Source organism: Gallus gallus, chromosome 2 (genome assembly GCF_016699485.2).
Source record: "Gallus gallus isolate bGalGal1 chromosome 2, bGalGal1.mat.broiler.GRCg7b, whole genome shotgun sequence".
Taxonomy (NCBI): Eukaryota; Metazoa; Chordata; class Aves; order Galliformes; family Phasianidae; genus Gallus; species Gallus gallus.
This window is the reverse complement of record NC_052533.1, coordinates 87,622,201-87,641,982: the sequence shown is the minus strand read 5'-3', so window position 1 is coordinate 87,641,982 and position 19,782 is coordinate 87,622,201. Positions and strand designations below refer to the sequence as shown.

At 37.4% G+C, this 19,782-nt stretch overlaps 1 protein-coding gene across 1 annotated transcript in view; it reads right to left on the bottom strand.

The window, feature by feature from the left end:
* GABBR2 (gamma-aminobutyric acid type B receptor subunit 2) overlaps positions 1–19,782 on the bottom strand; it is a 463,337-nt gene that overhangs the window by 350,038 nt on the left and 93,517 nt on the right. Inside the window, exon 2 of the mRNA XM_015282399.4 lies at positions 8,493–8,630. Within this exon, the coding sequence (XP_015137885.1) occupies positions 8,493–8,630 (138 nt within the window). The remainder of the gene's footprint in view (positions 1–8,492; positions 8,631–19,782) is intronic.

The window sequence follows — 19,782 nt, the reverse complement described above, 5'->3', positions numbered from 1 at the left end:
ACTGAGAACAAAGATTATCATTAATAGGATGCTAGTGTCACACAGGTATGTGCCCACAAATCGTGCATTATTTCCCAGAGGAAATCAACAAGAGACATGCGGACCAGCTATGAACTAGAAGGAAACTAGCAGAAATACTGTCCATTGTGTTGGACAATACAGAAAACAGATATTAGACAAGAAATTTAAAAAACACCATAAAAATAAAATAGATCTGAACAATAAAACAACATATATGACAACAGTAAGGATGCCAAAACATGAACCCATTTCCCCAAGAAGCAAACCTTAGGTCTGTCCATTGTATCAGGGCAGGAAGAAGTAGAGGAAGAGATGCAACCAAAGCCAAGTATCTACTCAGAACCACCGCCAGAAAAAGCAGCAGCAAACAGTAATAAGCCAAGACTGAGGAGACATGAAAGAAAACTTTTTTTGTTGAAACTGAAATAAACTACTCCAGTGGCTGTGAGGGACAATACTGAAACGTTTCTGTAAGTGAGCAAGATGCTACCCATTGGGTCCATGCTAGCTGAGGGGCGGTGGAAGTTGAAGGAGAAAAGATTTCAGCTGTAACTGGAAACAAAGAAAACTAAACAGAAGACCAGTGATGAGATAAGACTTTGATAAAAATTGAGCAGGTAAAAAAAAATCCACACATTATGTATATATATATAATAATATATGATTACATTGAATATTGTTAACATATTACCTCATCATTTAATTGAGCACCATTAAAACATAATATTTTATGTTTCAAAAAACATCAACATTTGTTTGTTAAGTTGGGGGCATGTGTTTATTTTTGTTTACTTCTTTTTCAAGAGGCTGTATAGATTGAAGAAAGGAGTACAGGGAGGAAAAGGAATACCTGCTGTGCTCAGAATCAAGTGTGTTTTCCCAAACTCAGTGAATACTTAATGGTACAGTGACACCCATGCCTTTCCAGTGCCATCATTGGAGACCCTAGGACCAGAGCTGCTCCACAGGAGCAACTGTGAGCCCAGACACCTGCAGAACACCAGCCCACATTAGTCTCATGCTGCTTCCTCTGATTTTTCAGAAATTTTCTGTTTAGCTGTCATGAAAAACATCATAGAAAATAACTCTGAAAGTGTTTGAATAGGAAGTAGTAAATACTCCCCAGCTGCTAGTAAGGATTTTGTGGCAAACCTGCAATGCAGATGAAGCATTTCCAGATCCATGGAGAAACACATAAGAGATGTTTTGCTGCTGCAGCTCTAGGCACAGGTTGTCAAAGGGTTAGGCGTATCAGCTGCTGTCTAGTAACTGTTTGTCAAAGACTTCAGAATCTACAGATCTTAACAAGGAAATCTTGGAAGAAGGCAAATAATATTACCATCAACTCATTTGTATATCCCCCAAACTTCAACCTCATTGCACTACAGTTATTTTATTAAAATATGTGCTGTGCAGTATGTGAATAACAGAACTGTCCAGATTTTTTTTGCTGAATTGATATTTAAGACAGCCTAATCTTTTCCTCATGTTTTCTATTTTTTTCCCCAATTCAAAACTGAACACATGACAAAGAAATAAAGTAAACAAAATGAAATAGTAATATGCAATATTTTGTTATTTAGAAATAACGTGTTGCTCAGGCTTCACCAAATAAGCTAAATGTGAATGCCTTAAACCAAGAATCATCTTAAAAGAAAGCAAAAGGTAAGTGAACTGATTGTTGTTGCTCCAGAAACAGATTTCTCAACAAAAATAAGTAGCTAACATCTTTTTATCCAGACTTTGGTACAGGAAAATATGCTAGTCTTCTAGACTGAATGACAATGCAACATATGACTAGTGCCAATTTTAAATCTTACATAGCTATCTTATAACATTATTTCAGTGAAACAGATTTTAAAAAATACATATTATTACTCCATAATTGAATTCTTCGCAGTTTTAAAACTTTCTCTTTGTTCCTTAGGTCATCACACATTCAGTTCACATTACTGATCCAATGCTAAACAAAAGGGAATGAACTGATATGGAAAATCATCTAAGAACAACAAAAATAACAGAAAAGATATTTTCCCCTTTAGAACATGCAGATCAGAGTTAGACTAAACATACAGATTCACTGTTTGATAGCTCTGACCTAACTCTAGAACATTCTTGAAATACTTTAGTTTACATTTTATGTAATGAACTGATCTTGCTGACTTCAGATCAAAGGCAAAAAACCAGAGTATATACTGCCACTTGCTGCTTTATCCAACAGTAGAAATACAAGACAAACAAGATGAAAAAGAACAGCTAATCATATTTAAATTAAGCGAATACTGGGTGGAAGCCAATCTCAAACAAAGAAAGCCAGCTTAAGCCACTTCATCTTGCTGTAAATGACTTTCATACATTTAAGCAGAAGACAAAAAGAAGATGAAGGAAAGTCCTGACAGATCCGGCAGTGCATCTGGTATACAGGATGTATACTTCTTACCATACTTCAGCCTGGAAAACTTCCAAACCTTTCAATTTAAGCTTTGTGGATCAAATTACTGTAATTAACAAAGATCTAATGCTGATATCTCCACTGGAGTACAACTGAAGGACTAGGAATAAGGCTCAATGATTTTACCACAAAGAGAGAACTTTCACCACAAAGTTAATTCTACTGTTCTTCACTCATCTCCACAGGTGCACTAAAACGTTAATTTCTCTAAGTTAAAGAATAGATATCAAGTGCACCCTCAGCAAGTATGCAGACAGAACTAAGCTGAGTGGTGCAGTTGATACAGTGGAAGGGCTACCATCCACAGGGACCTGGACAGACTTGAGAAATGGGCCCGTATGAACATAATGAGGTTCAACAAGGCTAAGTACCAAGCGTTGTATGTGTGTTGGAGCAATCCCCCAGATAGGTGTACAGACTGAGAGAAGAACTCAATGTGAGCAGCCTTGCAGAGAAGGACCTGGGCGCCCTGATGTACAAAAACAACAACAACAAAAACACAAGTGGACACAAGCTGCAGTGTGCTTGCAGCCCAGAAAGCCAACTTTACCCTGGGCTGCCTCAAAAGAGAGATGGCCAGCAGGATGATGGTGCTGACTGTCCCCCTCAGCACTCATGAGGCCCCATCTGGAATACTATGTTCAGGCCTGGGGTACCCAGTACAGGAAGGATGCAGAGCTGTTAGAGCAGGTCCAGAGGAGGGCCATGCAGATGATCAGAGAGCTGGAGCACCTCTCCTGTGAAGAAACGCTGAGGCATCTGGGCTTGCTCAGCCTAGGAGAGAGAAAGGTCCAGAAGGATCTCACTGTGGCCTTCCAGTACTTTAAGGAAGCCTATAATTAGGAGAAACACTGACCTTTTACATGGGCAGATAGTGATAAGAAAAGGTAGGGACTGCTTTAAACTAAAAGAGGGAAGATTCAGATTAGATATTAAGAGGAAATTTTTTTTACTCAGAATGTAGCAGGGTGCTGGAACACGTTGCCCACAGAAGCTGTGGACACCTCATCCCTCAAGGCATTCAAGGCCAGGCTGGATGGGATCCTAGGCAACCTGATCTAGTGGGTGTCAACCCTGCACATTGCAGGGGGTTGGAACTAGATGATTTTTAAAGATCCTTCAACCTAAGCAATTCTGAGGCTTAGAAAGTTAGTTGTGTATAAGTCTGTTCTACCTTGCATACATCCTCATGCATGCTACCCACAGAGAGACAATCTAATTAGGAGGCATGATACCACTGATCTGTTTTAACTCCCCATGCATTTTCTGCCCCAGCAGCAACTGCACAGCTTCAGGAGGGCCACATCAATAACAGCAAAGTTCCTGCTGGCAGCTTGTATCAAGGGGAGGATTTGCAGAACTAAAAGGTCTCTCTACTTCCAAACACAGCAGATTCTTTCTCAAATGAGGAGAAACTTCATATGAAACTCTACCTGAAGGTCAGTCCTGCTGTGTTTTCTTCTTGTTCAGGAGCTTCCAGGTATTTCTATGATGAAGAAAGCAAAACTTCTGTGTATACAGCTAAATCCCAAAAGTGGGACTAGAATGTCATCAGGTTTGCGCCTTACATAATAAGACCTCAGGAGGTATTTTCCCTAGCATGCTTTGCGTGTTAAAAGTACAACAACAACAAAGAAAGTCTACAAAAACCCTAAATCCCAGGAGATTGGATAAGAAAGCAAAGGAAGGAGAGAATAAAAAACACAGATTGTGAGCTGAGAAGCCAAAAGCTCTAGTGTTGCGGTGCACTGGGTCATATTCCAATGGGAGACAGGCCTGTTCAAATGGGACTGCCTGTGTCTCATAGATAGAAGGAGCTAATCTTCTTAGCCAAAGACTACTTTAAATGCCCTTTTCATTGTTCAGGCTAATAATACATGGAAATTGTGCAGTGAAGGCAAAAGTAGCAAAAGCTTACTGTGCTGGAGCAAATGTGCCAAGGAATATGAAAAAATTTTTTTTTTTTTTTTTTTCCTCAAATGTTTATGAGGCCATACCAGAGTTCCAGGTAACTAGCACAAGGATTTAGAAAATCCAGACATTAATGAGATGAAATCTGACTCAGTGGTCGATATAGAAACTTCTAGGCTGGCTTGTGTTATGAAGGTGTTAAAAACACTGGTTACTGCCTGTATTAGCATGTATTTTGATAACTAACAGAGACAGCTAGTAAAGTGCAGTTTTGTATAGATACATGCATCCTACACTTCTACACACACACAAACACAACCCAAATACTGCTTCATAACCTCCTGAGCTTTACTTCTCTGCGTTTTCTTTCCACTGCTTTTTAAGCTGCCTTCTCAATGTAACCAGTCACATCCCCATAACAGCAGCTTGGTCAAGAAGCAATGCAGGCCATAGCTGGCTACAAGTTATCTCCATGCTCATGTCACAGCCTCTCTTTCATTGAATTGGATCCCCCTCTCTAACATCTATACAAATCAGACAATTTTGAGAGAGTAAGAAATTTACATAAAAGTATAAACAGCAGATAGCTTGAAACAGGAGAGAGCTTGAATTGTGAACAATCTTCTTCATTTTGTACAATCTGGACACTATCAGGACTGTATGCTTCAGCATGTAAAATACAAATATATAACTGCTCATTTTTATTTTACTGCAAATACAGTTAATGATTCCTCTTCTCACTGCTTAATGGCTTCAAGTACACATTGAAAGGGAATGGGGATATGAATACTGAAGAATTTGATATTGAAGTATTCCCCCTTCAACAAAGCAAATGCTCCATTCACACTGCCACGCCTTTACAACCCATTGCCAGATGAACACAGCACTATTAACACTTTATAATCAAAATAACAAATGCTCGAATCAATTGCACACTGCAGATCAGAGCTGTACAAGCAGTTTCCAGCCTGCATTCAGACCATTGCTCAGTAGAGCACCGTTTACAGGAACACAGGGATAGATTGTGAAGAAGCTCTTGATTTTCCAGATTTGAGAAGCTAAGGAAATGTGTGGCTGTGCCTCTCCTTCTAAGAACATGTGTACAGCAACAGCTTGCTGGTTGCATCACCTTGCATACCTCAGTGAAAGTCATTAAGGATAAGTGTTAGCTGTCTAAAACAACTTGCACTTTCCACAGATACAAAGAGCTTCATTAAAAAATCATTACTTTTGTTACAGTAAGAGATAATTGAATCAGCCAGCAGTTGAAGGCAGCCAATTGAGAACAAAATCTCCTGTTCTGTTGCTGAACATAAGTAAATAAAAATTTGTCAAGGAAAACTACGTCCTGTTTAAATTCAGCACAGAAAGATGACAAAAAGGCACCTTCAGACTGAGACTACCAAAGCTGTGACGGTCTCTCCTATTTCACACTGTTGCAGGCCACCAGTGAACTCAATATTATCAGTGAAGTAAAAGTCAGAAAGAAGTTGTCTTTATCAAGAGAATTCAGTAAGGAGAGTAGACACCAAAGCTATCTTGCAGAAATTTATCTCCCCCTCCTTCTTCTCACCACTATTATAATATTGTTTGAGTAGCAAATGCAACTTAACTTCCAGCACATTTGTGTTTTTGCCTTTTATTTGTTGCTTGTTTTTGAAGATTTTTTTTTTTTTTTTTTTTTTTTACTGGAGAGAGTGGGGAAGAAGTAGATATGAAAAAAATCCCCCACAAGGAGGGAAAGCAGTCATACAGAACCTTGGAATTCGTGGCTAAAAGGCTTCCAGAAAAGTTTTTCCAGGCATTCAGTCTGGTATTATAATTGCTAACAAAAGTAATTTTTCAGATGTTATGTTGTTATTCTTCTTTTCTCCCCCATTCTTCCCAGTACTCTCAGTACCATCCTGCATTCTCTTTCTTGCAAGGAAGATTCACTTTACTCAATCACAAGACAACCACGTAAATCAAATCAAATGTTCCTGCTAGGGTTAAGAGCTCAGTTTTTGTGACCGCATGCACAGCAGAGCTATGGAGTTGGTCATCCAAATGCAAATTCTCTAATATGCAGTGCTATGTCACCTTAGTCTATATACACTCTTTTTCTAGGACTGCAGTATAAGATATCAAAATGGTCACGAATTCACTAACATGATTTTGCTGTGATTCCTTGGGGTAATGTTTAAATTTTTAATGATGAGAGAACAGTCTTGTGTCTTACCAGAAGGCTGAATATTATTTTTCTGGCTTCAAAAATTACAAATTCCTATTTAGTCTGTCTGTGCAAGTTACATCTTGACTAAAGATGTTCACGTCGGAGGATCCGAAGGAGTGGAAGTATTTGAACTGTTTACTCACTACCTTATACATGCTATTTTGTTAATTTGCATATACAAGTATATTGCTGTTTCTGCATGACACATCACTTCCACAAACCACATCTACACTCATTCCATTGCAGCTGCACCATCCACTGAGCCGCACCACACTCCCTAGCCATGCTCTCCTTTGTGTTCTTTGTCATTCAGTCAATCAGTATATAAAAACCTGCCACAAAATGGAATTATGCCATGTGAGGATTGATCCAGTGACTGCAGGACACTAAGCCCAAGGAGTAGAGAATCCCTTGATATACTGATACCATTAATAAAGTTTAGAACTTAGTCACAGCTATAGCGGTTAAATACAGAGAAATAGATGCTGTCTGCTAGCAATACTTTATATCATAATACATATATTGACAAATTCAGCCATTTAAAAGCAACTAGAAGCTTTCTAATTGCCTTTATTTATTGACAGAACAACTGCATTAAACAATTGATTTTCAGACCCTAGCAGGCAGAACTTGAGTAAAAATGAAAAAGATTTATCAAAATGAAATCCTATTCCTTAAAACATCCTACATCATCTGGAAGTTCCACATGACAAATTCCCAAATAACAGACCTCCAGCATTCATTATAGCCCATGCACTAGGCCACTTCTAAGAGAGAATGGCAAATGAAAGTTTTCAGGCTTTCTCTTCCTTTCCCTGCTTTATCCAGAGATACACTATTATTTTATTTCCAGAATAGAACTGCTATGCTTTTCACATCAGAAAAAAAAAACAAAACCTAAAGCATAAAGAAAAAAAGAAATCTGATATGACAAGCACTGCAAACACAGTTAACAAGCTACTTTAATTATCCTCCTAAGATTTTCCCATTTGTACTCTGATCATCATCTTCACAAACTTAATTATGCTTCATTTGTTCATTCTACACTCATCTCAGTGAGTATTCCAGGTGGAAAAGAGGTGTCTGTTTGTAAGAGAAACCTCAGGTAGTTATTAAATATTGTTATTTTTCTACACAATATGTATTTTTATCTTTGGGCAATATGAATATTGAGTAAGAAGTCAGAGCTATTCCACAGATGAAAAGCAAAACTTGCTGCCTGAACAGACATCAGCCTAAAGATCATCACTGTGCAGATGACTGAAGAAATGAAGAAAAAAAAAATCACACTGCTATAATTTGCATTTTAAAGATTAGTATTAATAAATTCTGGTTCCTCAGCAGAAGAAACCTTTCCACAAACTTGACCTTTGAGAAAGTCAGAAAGAACAGCTGGGAATAAATGTGCTCTGTAAGTCAAGTACTGAGATACTTATGCAGTTACTACTTACAATTTATGCACTGCTAACGCTTTCAAAGTCAATAGAAATTATAGCATTATGATTGAGTAGAGACCGTGTAAACCCTAGTGTATCATAATTTAAGGACTGATGAGTTGTTTCCTCTGACTCCAGTTGAGGCCTAGATTTGCTCACCTAGAATGACCAAACTTTAAGTTTGCTTTTTGAGATAGATCTAATTAATTTTACTCAATTAATCTGCTGAGAGGCACAACTATTGCCCCATATTCTCATATTTTTTTGAGCACAATGTCATCTCTTAGAATCTAAAACTACATAGAAGTGGCTGTTCTTTACACACTGAACTTCAAAACTGTGGTATAGTAAGCACATAAGATGTTACGTTTAAAAAGCATCAAGTGCTAAGTTTCTTTTTTTAAAAAAGACAGAGTTGCACAATAGTCAGCATTTCTATATAGTCCATTCCATGTCTTACCTGAACCAAATTCCATCCTTTTAGAGATTCAGCAATGATAGAGGTAACAGTTGCACATACACCACCAAAAACCATCAGATGATTAGGTCCATATTTTATTGCGTCATAGAAGGCTTTGAGTCCTTTTGCATTGTCACACTGGAAAAAAAAACAAAAACGAAAGGCAATATTTACTATCACAAATAACGTTATTTAGTAAGAAATAAACTACTGGGCAGGGAGAAATCTAAAGGATAGCAATTAAATTGTATAATTTATAAAATCTTTTGCCCCAAGCATGAAAAACTTGAGCACTCTGCTCTGGGATGCTAACAGCCTGAAAATAAATAAGTAAGTAAATAAATAATAATCAAGAAAAATCTCTCCTTGTATCATTTAAAACCTCAATGTTTTCTTTCTAAGCCAAAGCTGGGATATCTGAATTGTGATATCACCTTTTGACAAATAATTTAAAAAAGAAAACCAAGAAAATATTATTGAAACTTTCTCTGCATTCAGAAATACCATCTCCCAAAGCAGAATTTGGAATATAGTGCTAGATGTCAGTAGAACTTCCCCAGTTGAAGGAAAGTTTGACAGCACCTCTTGTGCCTGTTTGTAAAGCAAGCTCCATCTAAGTAACTACTCCCCTAATGGCCCCCACTCAACGCTCTGGATATATATAATATTACCGCTCAGTCCAAAACATATACATCTCTACAGTGATATATACACCTATAGTAGAGAGTTTGTCATTTGGAAAGACAACACAAAGTCCTAAAAAAAAAAAGTCAAAATAATAATCTTTTTAAGTGCTCGGAATTAACCTATCTGCTTTCACAGTACACCCTACTTTGAGTAACAGACTGGACTAAATGACCTTTTCAAGTCCCACCAAAGATGATCTCTTCTGGGTTTCTTTGTTAATTAATTTGATTTTTTTTTTTCCCCCCAACTGCAAACAATGATACCACTAACTGAGACCAGGACTGAAAGCAAATAAAAGATAATGTTAGTCAGTACTGAAAGAGATATGCATTTCAGTCCTTGAATAGAGAAGTACCAATCATTCATAATAACTTGCATAGTCCTGGCTTAATTCCTGAGCTTGCAGAAAAGTATTAATAAAACATGTAGCTGAAGTTCAGAATTTGATTCCAAACTGTTTTGGAAGTCAGTCTACCAGAATGCTCTAATGGTAGCCGCCACCGCTCCAGTAGTAGCTACACTCCTTTATTGTTGGTTTATATATTTTTTTATTTTTTATTTTTAGAAACAATTTCCTCTGCCCTCTCTTCCCTCCCGCAGAAAATCTTCTCCATTATAATCTTTACACGAACTATTGTACATCAACCTCCAACATTTCATTGTAACAATTCAATAAAACAGCTCATTTACTATCAACATCCAAGTACTCATTGTTTTGTATTCAGCTAAAAGAATAAAGATTTTGCATAAGGCGTTTGCAAGCTTATATTAATCTACTTACTGAATTGATATGCTAAAAGAAGAATTATTCTATTTGCAAGTAACTTGCAAGAATAGAATTACTGCTCCTGCTATTCAGAAGGATAAAGATTACTACTGCACAGGCTTCAAAATTGCATAATATAGCACAACTTTTTTTTTCTTATTACAGAAAAGCAAACAACATTTGGTATGGCAGAGGCTCCCTTGTCCGCTTGATGGATTGTTAGCAAGCTCACAATATGAAAGGATCAAGATTGCGATCAGTCACTGCCCTCCGTCCTTACTCCCCCATCTCCTACTAAAAGATCAGTTTATTCCAAATGCAGCTAGATTGCTGTACTCCTACTTTACTTCTATAAGCAACCAAGGACAATAGAGCTTTAAGAATCTGAACTTATCTGAAGTCTTTCCCCTCCTCCACCCATTTCAAGCTGCAATGACATTACTGTTTTCACATCAACTTAAAACCAGACAATATAATTCATGTTTGCATCACCAATAATCACTTTAAGAAATACATACATGAAATAAGGAGAATGTTGATAGTAAAATAATAGTTGGAAGCCATAGCCCATGCAAAAGCTATACGTAAGAAGTTATGAAGAAATAAAACTCTGCATTCTTAGTGGCAAAGACTTGCAATCTGTTATCTGAAGTAAAATTCACACTAAAATTTGCCCTTACATCACAGAACATTGAGGTATTCTTTAATTGTTATTTGCCTACAAAATATTTCTCACTGCAGTGAAGCCACCTTATGCAGTTGTAAGGATCCCAGTGGGTCAATTTGCTGGAAGGTTCAGAATTGCTGTCATGTAGACTTTGCCTATTCTTATTTTCTCTCTGTACATTTATAAAGATATTTACATGAAAACAACACTCTCCCAAACGCAAAGCATTTCTCTCCAGAATACATTAAAAAAAGTTTTGTTTTTTTTTTTCTCCTCTATCAAACTGTTAAGACTTGCACAGCAGAGATATGTTACCAATCAGTCCAAAATTTGCACAACGTATGAGGTTCTGCTGCCTAAGATTCAGTTACAAGCTGTAACACTATAACATGATGGAAAGTACAGTGATGACAGTGGGGTAGCAAAGTCCTTGGCTACAGCAAGTGAGGACAAATAAGAAGGCAGCAGCTGTAGATGCAGAAACAAATGAAAAAAAAAAAAAAAGCTGCTTTAGAAGGCCTGAGACTTCCAGAAAGATACCCTTCCCTCCCCCTGCCAACTCTTAAATGAGGTTTGGGAAGGGGTGGATCCTGCTTCCACCCCTTCTGGTCACTCAGATGCATTGCATACACCTGAGCTCCCCTGGGTTGGCCCTGCCTTCCAGCAGGTGCTCAGTCACTGCTTCAGGTAGTGACTCAGCATTTCCACTACACAAGCCTATGGTGTTGTCACCTTTGCACATTCATCCTGACTAGTCTCAGTTCTTTGCCTCTTAGGCCACCACAATTAATTACAGGAGTCAGTCTATTCCTTGATTGAACCTGCCAAAATAGTTCAAAATATGCCTCAGAGATGAAGAAAAAGAACCTAATACTGTAGTTGGCCGCAACTGGACAGAAGCAAGAGGAAAAAAAAAGATAAAGTTGAGAGAAAACAGACTTTCACATTTGTTTAATGTCATGTTTCATAACACATACCATATATAACATTCTTCCTTGTAAGCAACTGAACAGTCTGTCACAAGCATTAAAAAGTAAACATTCAGATAAAGTTAATAGCTTTAAGGAGACAGAGAGACAAGCTGTTACAAAGGCTTTTTCCTGTCTCTAGTCTGAAGAATATATCCCCAAACCCTTTTATAATGCAACTTTTTCAGAGATCCCAGACCTTGTTACTGCTCACCATCATCTATTGCCAAACCCTAACATATGCCTAAAAGTGGGCAATGTTGTTGAAAGGCAACAAGATCAGACAGCACAGAAATGCCCACCCTATAACCAATCTGAATTGCTCTCATCAGGTGACTATAAGACTATGGGTTCAGGGTCAATGCTATGCAGAAATCTAATTACAATACAACAAAAATATGCATAAGAACCAAAATTCATAGAAAATGGTGGAGTCTACAGAGTCCTGGCCACATGCAGATGACAAGAAGCTGGCTGGGTTATTAATTTGAGCATGACTAACAGCAATGAAGATGAAAGAATCCCTAATAAAAAGTCAAAAATTGAAACAATTAAAAATATCACCCAAAGGAGACAGTGCTGTTTTTGCTCTTCCACCTAAATTGACAATAATGTCTCTATTTTACTGAGCTGAACCGCAGCCAGCTTGCTTTTGACTCATGTATAAAAAGAGACAGACGTGCTGCATGGTTGAACTTGACTGCACGTTAAAACAGCATGGTTGCAATGCATTTGGCTGGAGAAATTTATTACCACAATTGTGCCTTCAAGTACGTGTGATATAGTGCATGACAGTTTTCTTTGGAAGAAAGAGTTTGAAGCTACTCATCCCAAAGACATTATTGTTTTGCTTAGCTTCAGTCAAGAGCTGGAAATAAGACGTGTACAAATATAAAACAAATATATTAATGAAGAATTATATGAAATGTATCCCTTAACACACTGATGTGGTACAGATTGTATGGACAATTCTCATTGAGAAACACCAGCACATCACCAAACAAGATGTGTGAGGAGCTCCACATCTCACCGAGACAAAAACTTATTAATATCACAGATGGCGCCTCACAAAGTCGTAGTTTCCATTTCCAAGGAAACAGAATCACTTATTTTAATTAGGAAAACAGTAGATTAACTTCTACATAGGAGTTGAATGAGTCTGGGGACTGAAGTGTTGACCTTCCTGAACGTTCTTTGAAGGAGTCTGGAAAATAAAGACCATCATCCTCTACCAAGAAAGGAATCAGAATAAACAGGAAGAACATCCTGCCTGAGTAGTGATGAGTGCACAAGGACAAGAAACTCTGGGGAGTACAGCATGGCAGCCAAAACCAAAAGAAAGATCTTTTTGGATGTGTCCAAAGAGTAATGGCTGCACAAAACCATGGAAAAGTGCACAGCCCTGAAGCCACAAGAAGCTGAACTGACCTCTGTCTCCTAGGAGGGCTGCCTGGCAGACGGCAAGATACCAGGGTATACTCTCAAAGCCTCAGAGCCACAAGGGTGACACTGTGCTAATCCTCAATGAGGAGAGTGGGAATTTGCATGGGTCTGATATTTCAAGTTTGCTGACTCCTATGGCATTGACAGGTCTGAACACTTACAGGATTAGGAGGGGAACTGGTACCTGCAATTTAACTTATTTAGTTAGATTTGCAGTTTTATAAATAGCCACAAAAATGCTTGTGAATTGATGCATGATTATATTCAGATATCTAGTTACTGGATGTCCAGCTATTTCTCAGTTAGGCATACTCTAGCACAACTCTAGTCGGAGTGAAACAAAACCTGAGGAATTGTTTTGGTATCTATTAAGCTTCTGAATACTTTGGTTATATATCCCTTGTGGTGAGAAGGAATAACCCACAGCTGTCATCTGCATATTGAAATATCAGACTTCTTCAAATGATATGAGAGCTTTCAGAAGCACTCTGCACTGAATACGATCAAAGGGAAGCAAATGTTCATAAATATCTGATGAGACCTCTTTGAACAGGGAGAACAGTTACAAAGCATTATTCCTACCCTTCACAAAATCTTGCTCAGGAACTAACTCTGCATTAAGCTAAGAGAAAGGAGCTAAGAGCTGAAGAACACCAAAATGATATTCATTTGGTTTTCATTCAGTATTAAAGTCATCAAGCAACACTGACAATTCAGTGAGGAATACATGGAAACTGTTCTGAGCTATACCAAAGGTCAACCAGATTAACATCCTACGCCTGGGCTTACAGATGGGACATGCTTCTCTGAGGGGACGTTCATAGCCCAAAATTCCATTTGTTTTTTTAATTGCTTTGGCTGGATTTTCCTTCCATAAATTTGTTCAATGGCTCTTGAAACCACCACTTTGACATCCACAACATCCCATGACTTGAATCATTACTGACTGAAGGAAAAATAGCTTCCTTATATTTGTTCTAAAATTCTTCACACCGTGCTAAGTACCAGTGAAACATCTTGTCATCAGACGTTATGATTTTTTAAAATTCACAAATATATGAAAATAAATTGGATTTGTTCAGAGATAATTAAAAACAAAAACAAAACCATCAAACCAAAACCCCACAAACTTCCAAATACAGTCAGTGATGTTCACAGGAATCACAAGTCATTGGTGGCTAGCATAGTGATCTGGGAACACAGGGTTAAATGCTTGTTCTGTCCTTACATGCAATGGATTTCAGTACTCTCTGCCTGATCCACTATTCCTGTGTTCTCTATTTGAAATACAACCCACAGCTATATCGGACTTCTCTACCTCAAAACTGAAGTCAATTTATCCCAAACTGCATGCTCTTCTACACGATTTCTCTATCATTTTAATTACTACCAATCAGATTTCATTCTGATAGAGGAGTGGACACAGCAGAGAAGGACTTAATTCACTCAGTGAAATATTTCCCAGTAAATTAATCCTCTCAAGTTGACATCTTTCTATTTGTCATACTTTGGAACCTTCCCTGTATACCCCATTACCTTGCTTGCTCTACAGGGAACAGTTCACAGCGTTACCATGAAGGGACTGCTGTTTAACATCCCATTTAAAAACATCTATTTTGCCTCTGGTACCACCTGTCTCTTCATAAATCACTGGTTCCACAGTAGTGGTAACAACTAACTATTTTGTCACCACTTTCTCTAAGAGACAGTCTAAGCAACTTTTGAAGATTTACCTTCTTGCCCGATGTCATTTACTTTTTCTTAGTCCACTACTACTGGGACCCAAATCCATCCAGCAAAATAGATAAAAAATTCTTGTCTCTCCTTATACAAGGAGTATACGTATATAGGTCACTCTGAAAGTAACATCTCCTATTTATTTCCATGGAAAGTACAACAGATATAAAAAGCACAATGACACTGTTTGATAAAGCAAATTCTCAGCTACAAAACACTATTTTTCAACAGTCTCCAACAGTAGCTATGCATTTCACCAGCACTGAGCAAGAGCCTGCATGCCACCCTCATAAAACACTCCACCAGTGGAAGTGAGGCACTGTTGAAACACACCACCTACTGCCTCAAGGTGCAGTCTGTTTGGTCTTCACCAGTGTTCTGCACGCATCAATGAATGTGAATGGGTGCCAGTTTTTCCACATGGAGAAATTCAATGACACACCTTTACCTCATATGTGATTCCATGTCAGACACCATTGTGCCAGACTGCCCCTCTTCTGCCATCTGTCACACAGCAACAAAATGTAATGGGATATTGGTGGGAAGGTCCAACCTCTACTCCATACCACCACCTGCCTCTGATATTGTGGGCTAACATCATAAAATAGGAGGCACTACTTTTGAAGGAGCCTTCATATTTTCTCCATTTCTCTTTTTAAGTTACCTATTTTCATTTATAGAGCTTATATTTTCTACCTTTTTAGTAGTTCCTCTAGTATATAATATTTATACAGGATGACTCCAGTTTAAGCACTCCAGTGTAAAATAGAACTGAAGAGTAAAAAAAACCAGATAAATCCTACACAATCAAAACCAACTCTGATTAAGTTTCCACCAAGATTAAATATGCAGTAAGACCAAAGATGAAGCTGACTTCCTCTTTTGGCACTAATTGGGGTTCAGCTTGGAAGCTGAAGCCTCTCCTCAAAGAAAGTTGAAGTCTTTCTTTGATCTGTAACTGTTACACAGACAAATGCTCGGAAGGCCTTCAAGAAACAGTTTGCATGATATGAAGAGACACTCTTTCAATTATGTGACTTCATGGAAAGGTTTTGGTAGATGAGACAGACCCTGTGAGCAGAGCCTCACTGCTGTCCTATGCCAGATCAGAACCAGCTCCAAAAAGGAAATGATGCTGGCCAGAACTGAGTTGTGAGCAGGTATAAGAACAGAAATAAATAAATAAATAAAATTTGGGAAGCTAGAAACCATCTAAGTCAACAGATTTCAGTATATGCATAATTACGCCACAACCTCTACAACTTGCAGGACCACTACATGGTCTTAAGGCAATGTGATCAACAGCAACAATGAGAAGCAACTTCCTTCTAAGATTTACTCCCCCTCCAGATAATGGGGATTCTAAATTTGGCTGTTACTTCTCTCTAACTCTCTCTCTCTTCGTCTTAATTTCAACTGACTGTAATGCCTTTTGTTTTCAGGATGATGGCTCCTTCTTCAGCGGCTCAAGATGCATTCATAAACACAGATGGTTCACTGAACCCAAGGACCCCACTTTCAAATGACACTCTGCTTCCCCTCTCCATGGATAAGCCCTTATGAGTAATTTTACAGGGCCCATTGCATTCTTTTCTCTAGCTGTAACAATGATCAAATGCAGTAGTAGGTCTGTGTCACAGTGAATTTTGAAATTCAGGTAACACTGACCAAGATTTCTCATTCTAAATGTCTCATTAACATCTCATTTTGAATTGCTAATGGAAATCTAACACTTGGGCCAGAGCCTTAGAGAGATCCTATTGTGCAGTATGCGCAATTAGCCAGATCCCTCACTATAACTTATTGAGTTCTCCTGGATTATTCTGCAGCTGGGCCCATCATCTAACTAGAATGAAATTGGTGTTGATTGAAATATTCCTGGGCCAGAGGGTTTCTATAGCATCTCCACTATGTCTGATCACCTACAATATATAGTCCATTCTATTTAACTCATTCCCTTCTGCATCAATCCAATAATACTACAGAAAATATTTTTACAGATGAATTATCAACATTGAGATTTAAAAGGGTAAGTGTACACATACATAGTGTTTAGAATTTTTTCCCAGTATCTTCCAAGCTGCATGTAGACATTTGTATTCACATATTTATAATAAAAATGCAAAAAAAGCAAACATAAGCCTTAGTACTGTCCAGTTTTTTTCCCAACATCCCAGTGCTCAGACGCTTACCAGATATTTTTGTATAGAATCATAGAATCATTCAAATTGGAAAACACCACTAAGATCATCTAGTCCAACCCCCAGCCCATCACCATCATGTCCACTAACCACGTCCCTTAGCACCACATCACGTTTTTTTAACATCTCCATGGGCAGTGACTCCACCACCTCCCTGAGCAGCCTGTGCCACTGCCTCACCACTCTTCCAGAGAAGAATTTTTTCCTAATATCCAACCTGAACCTCCCTGGTGCAAGTTAAAGCCACTACCCCTTGTTGTATCCCTAGTTACCCGGGAGAAGTAGCCAAATATCAACAGGAAAGCCAATATTTTTCTCATTTCTCCTTTTTCCACCCTGTATGATCTAAACTGCTGTTGTTATGTTGTATGGAAATAAGTGGAATTATGGAAAAGCACGAAAGTTTGGAGGTATTGTGTAGGAAAATGAAAATACTGAAAGATGTTTTTAAACAACAATAACAACAACAAATAACACTTCCTGTTCTTGATAATAAGGTTACTGAATTTTCTTCAGCTTTTCTAATTTTTACCAAAATTCAATATCACAGTGATTTCTAATAAAGCAAGGAATTAATTTTAATTATTCATCAAGACAGAAATATCTCTGTTCTTTACTTGCAGCAAGAGGCTTTTTAAAACTCCCTTAGGAAATCAGTTGTGTTTTGGCATTTAAGTAACCACAGAAGGTGCTAATTGTTTCAGACACTTGAGCCCCAAGATCATTATCACTTAAATTTATTGATGCAAACTACTTACTATTTTGCTACCTCACATTTTTGAGGAAAAAGATGTGCAGTAGTAGATTTACAAGGCATTTGACAGTTGCAGCTCAAGTACAAAATGAAATGCTAAAGGAGATTGACCCTGACAAAACAACACAGAGCCACTAATGTCAATTGTACAATTTGGTACTTGCCTTGTTTAATGCCTTCATGTTTCTTTATTTCGCCTGATTCAGTACAATTTATTTTTTCACTTTTAAAAATAAATTCTATTTTCACAGCTCATTCCAGATTTAGTCATAATCAGCTAAAATATATCAGTTACTTTTCCTTTTGTTCCATGAATGATGCCATTTTAGAATATAAGAGAAAAGGTAATAGAAGTAAAAAGATGCATGATCACATTTGAATGTATGCTTTTTTTCTCCCATATCTGGTGCATAAATACTGTAAAAGATAAAACTTTCAACATAAATGATCAAAAAAATCAAAACAATTTGCTTTTACCAACATTCTCATTTTCATGCCTACTATTGACAAGAAAAAATTTGTTCCTTTGTGTATAGCACCGTGAACAACATACTACCTGAATGAAACTAAATTCAATAAGATATCATCTAGGGGTTAAACACTTGTCCTTAATCATGCCTTGATGATTTCACAAAGACACTGTACGTTACAGACTTTGATATACTGAAAGTGATAAAACTTTTAACTGCAGCTACACTCTCTGTAGTGTGTAAGAGGACACAGAAGAGAAAAGAATATAGAAGAAGGAAGTCCAAATTTATAAATAACAATCAGGAAGCTCTTGCAGGTGGAACAAAATGGAACTGTACTGGAATAAATGATTTGAAATAACAACAGTATACATTAAAGAATGTCTGACATCCCACTCCTGAGTAATAAGCTGCAGTGAAACTGAAATGGGAGTGCAACGATATTTTGAAAAATCACTTGACCCTCAGCAATCAGTGAGAACCAGTTGTGAGAGAAGTCTGATAAACAAAGTCTTTCTTTTCCATAACCAACTCACTTCAGGAAAAGACTGATTTTATAAGGGTTAAAATAAATAAATCTTTATTCTAGATATAATTTTATGTCATAATTTTATGTTTCATGTCATAATTTTATGACACGAAATTAAACATTCTTAGTGTGCAGAGATGTGGAAAATGATCTCTTTAATAACTTTCTGGTTATGAGTGTTATGTTGAAATAAAATGTGCTTTCATCATATAGAAAAAGGGCCTGTCTCGGTCTGCACAACTATAGAAGTTTCTAAATAAACAATCACTGAGGAGGACAAGAGGCATAGATGACTCTGGGAGCCTTCAGAAGTGCTCTGACAGCAGTTGGTTACCTAGAAAATGTGAGACTTCTTCAGCTACCACAACTATATCTGCAGCTTTCTTGGGAATATATTTGAATTCTAAAAAAGTTCAAAAAGCATGTGGGATTTTTGAACAATAAGACCAAACTCTTTTCCTTTAGAGGAAAATCTTCATGAAGAGTGATAAGTAGCACAAATTAGATAGCATCCAGAATGGATATTTCTGAAGCTATATTGTTTGAAATTTTTTTTTTTCCACTGTAAGAATTTTGAAAACACTTAAAAAAAGGCTTAACGAGTTAAGAAGGGTAAAAATAAATTTCTTCACCCAAAGGTTAAGAAATTCTGATATGATATTCTTCTCCCTATCTCTGTGTTTTAATTAAAATAATTTTATGCTGTAAAACAGCTGAACTTTGTCTACAGTGAAGTAAACGCTGCTGAGCTATTTTATTTAAGGAGGAACAACATGTGTTCAGTTGGATAAGATACCACTTAAGTTAGCCTATAAAAGTCAAATGACATTCATGATATGCTTTCATTTGACTTAAAGTATCGGAATATGCCAACTTACAATTTTATAGAAGTCTTAAACTGCACATGGAAAAAGTGCATAGGTATTTGCTTGGTTCATGGCCCCTTTCCCCAAGGACCTTTTTTCCCCACCTGGGTGAAAATAAATAAATAAATAAAATTGAATGTTGAATGGTGGCTTAAGCTTGTCTTAACTCAGCTTAACATCCTGGATTTCTCTAGTAGGTGGA